The sequence below is a fragment of the Anopheles cruzii genome, unplaced genomic scaffold (assembly GCF_943734635.1).
Source record: "Anopheles cruzii unplaced genomic scaffold, idAnoCruzAS_RS32_06 scaffold02202_ctg1, whole genome shotgun sequence".
Lineage (NCBI taxonomy): Eukaryota > Metazoa > Arthropoda > Insecta > Diptera > Culicidae > Anopheles > Anopheles cruzii.
Window position 1 is genome coordinate 1 of NW_026455787.1, and position 1,375 is coordinate 1,375.

The 1,375-nt window shown below is 46.3% G+C and overlaps 1 protein-coding gene across 1 annotated transcript in view; it reads left to right on the forward strand.

Annotated features, from left to right (window-relative positions):
- Positions 1-53: 53 nt before the first annotated feature.
- The window catches only part of LOC128276717 (uncharacterized), a gene marked incomplete at its 5' end in the record, with an annotated part of 3,297 nt that continues 1,975 nt past the window's right edge, over positions 54-1,375 (forward strand). The window contains 4 exons of the mRNA XM_053015175.1: positions 54-601; positions 663-761; positions 822-977; positions 1,042-1,088. Coding sequence (XP_052871135.1) covers positions 54-601; positions 663-761; positions 822-977; positions 1,042-1,088 — 850 coding nt within the window. The remainder of the gene's footprint in view (positions 602-662; positions 762-821; positions 978-1,041; positions 1,089-1,375) is intronic.

Below are 1,375 nucleotides of genomic sequence, written 5' to 3' on the forward strand. Positions count from 1 at the left end.
GATGTACCACGACTGCGCACTCAAATTTACTATCGAGTCCGCTTGCTCCACAGTGCTTAGAGAATCGCCACCAATCGCCAAGCATCTGAAGATGCAGGACGCTCGGATCAACAAGGTGATGAAAGTGTGCCTTTTGTCGATACTTTTGCCGGCCAATTTCTACAGCTACTCGCCCATCCTGTCCACTCTGTGGAAGTATTACAGTGCACCAGCCAATGCGACCGATGTTCAGTTTACCCTCCACATGGAGGAAAACTTTTACGGTCTCAACATTCGGACGTCACTCAGTCAATACCTGCTATTCGGCGCGATCATGGTGCCGACTTCGTTTCTGTGTGCATTCGTCGGTACCGCCAAGTTTGTATCGATCTTGGCCATCATCAAGTACTGCACCGTCTACTTTCAGCTGGTGGCGCTAAAGATCCAGGACACCGCTCGTGAGCGATCTTTCCGCTCCGAGCTGAAGACGATCGCCCAAATGCATCAGGGTGCCCTCAACTGTGCCGAACTGCTTCGAACGCTCACCGCTCCTGTGATGCTGATTCAGATTATCCTGTGTGTTCTGGTCTGGAGCTCTATGTTGCTCTACTTCACCGTATCCGTAGGTAGCCCTTTGAGGAGGCGTAGTTGGATATCAGTTCAAGCTTCTCTTTCGTCACCAGGGCTTCGGCACCCAATTCATCAATCTATTCGTTTTGTTCCTGTTCGATACGACTGAAACCTTCGGCTACTGCTACCTGAGCAACCAGCTTTCGGATGCGGTACGCAACGTGCAACGTGGTTCTAAATGATCTTGATGTTAATCTAAAATCCCATATTAGGCAGCCAAGGTAGCTGGTGTTGTGTACGAAAGTGGCTGGGAAGCGGAATGTGCCTCGGTGCAAAAAGACCTCCAACTGATAATAGTGCGAACCCAAAAGCCAATCGGCATTACAGCGGGTAAATTTTGTAACCTGAACATGGAACTGTTTGGAGAAGTGAGTATCGCCCATTAGAGTCTAATGTTTGGAGCACAATACTCTGGTAACGTTTCCATTGCAGGTGGTTAAAAACACCTACTCCTTTTACATTCTGCTAAAAGACCAATTGTAAACCGAAACAATCGACGAGAAATTAATCAGCTTATTCTTACGCCTTCACGATGGCAGCAAAATAAAAAGATGTGAAAATCAATATTGGAATGTGGGAAAATCACCTACACTGCACAGTAACGGCCCACCAAATTAAAAATTGAACAATAAATTTACACACAGCAACAATCAGCAATTTGCAGCACAAGAGAAGTGGCCTTCTTCAGTCTAACGAATAATAGATCAATCACAAAGTTGGCAGCACATTGAGGTGACACGTAAAACATGATATTTGTGCAAACTGC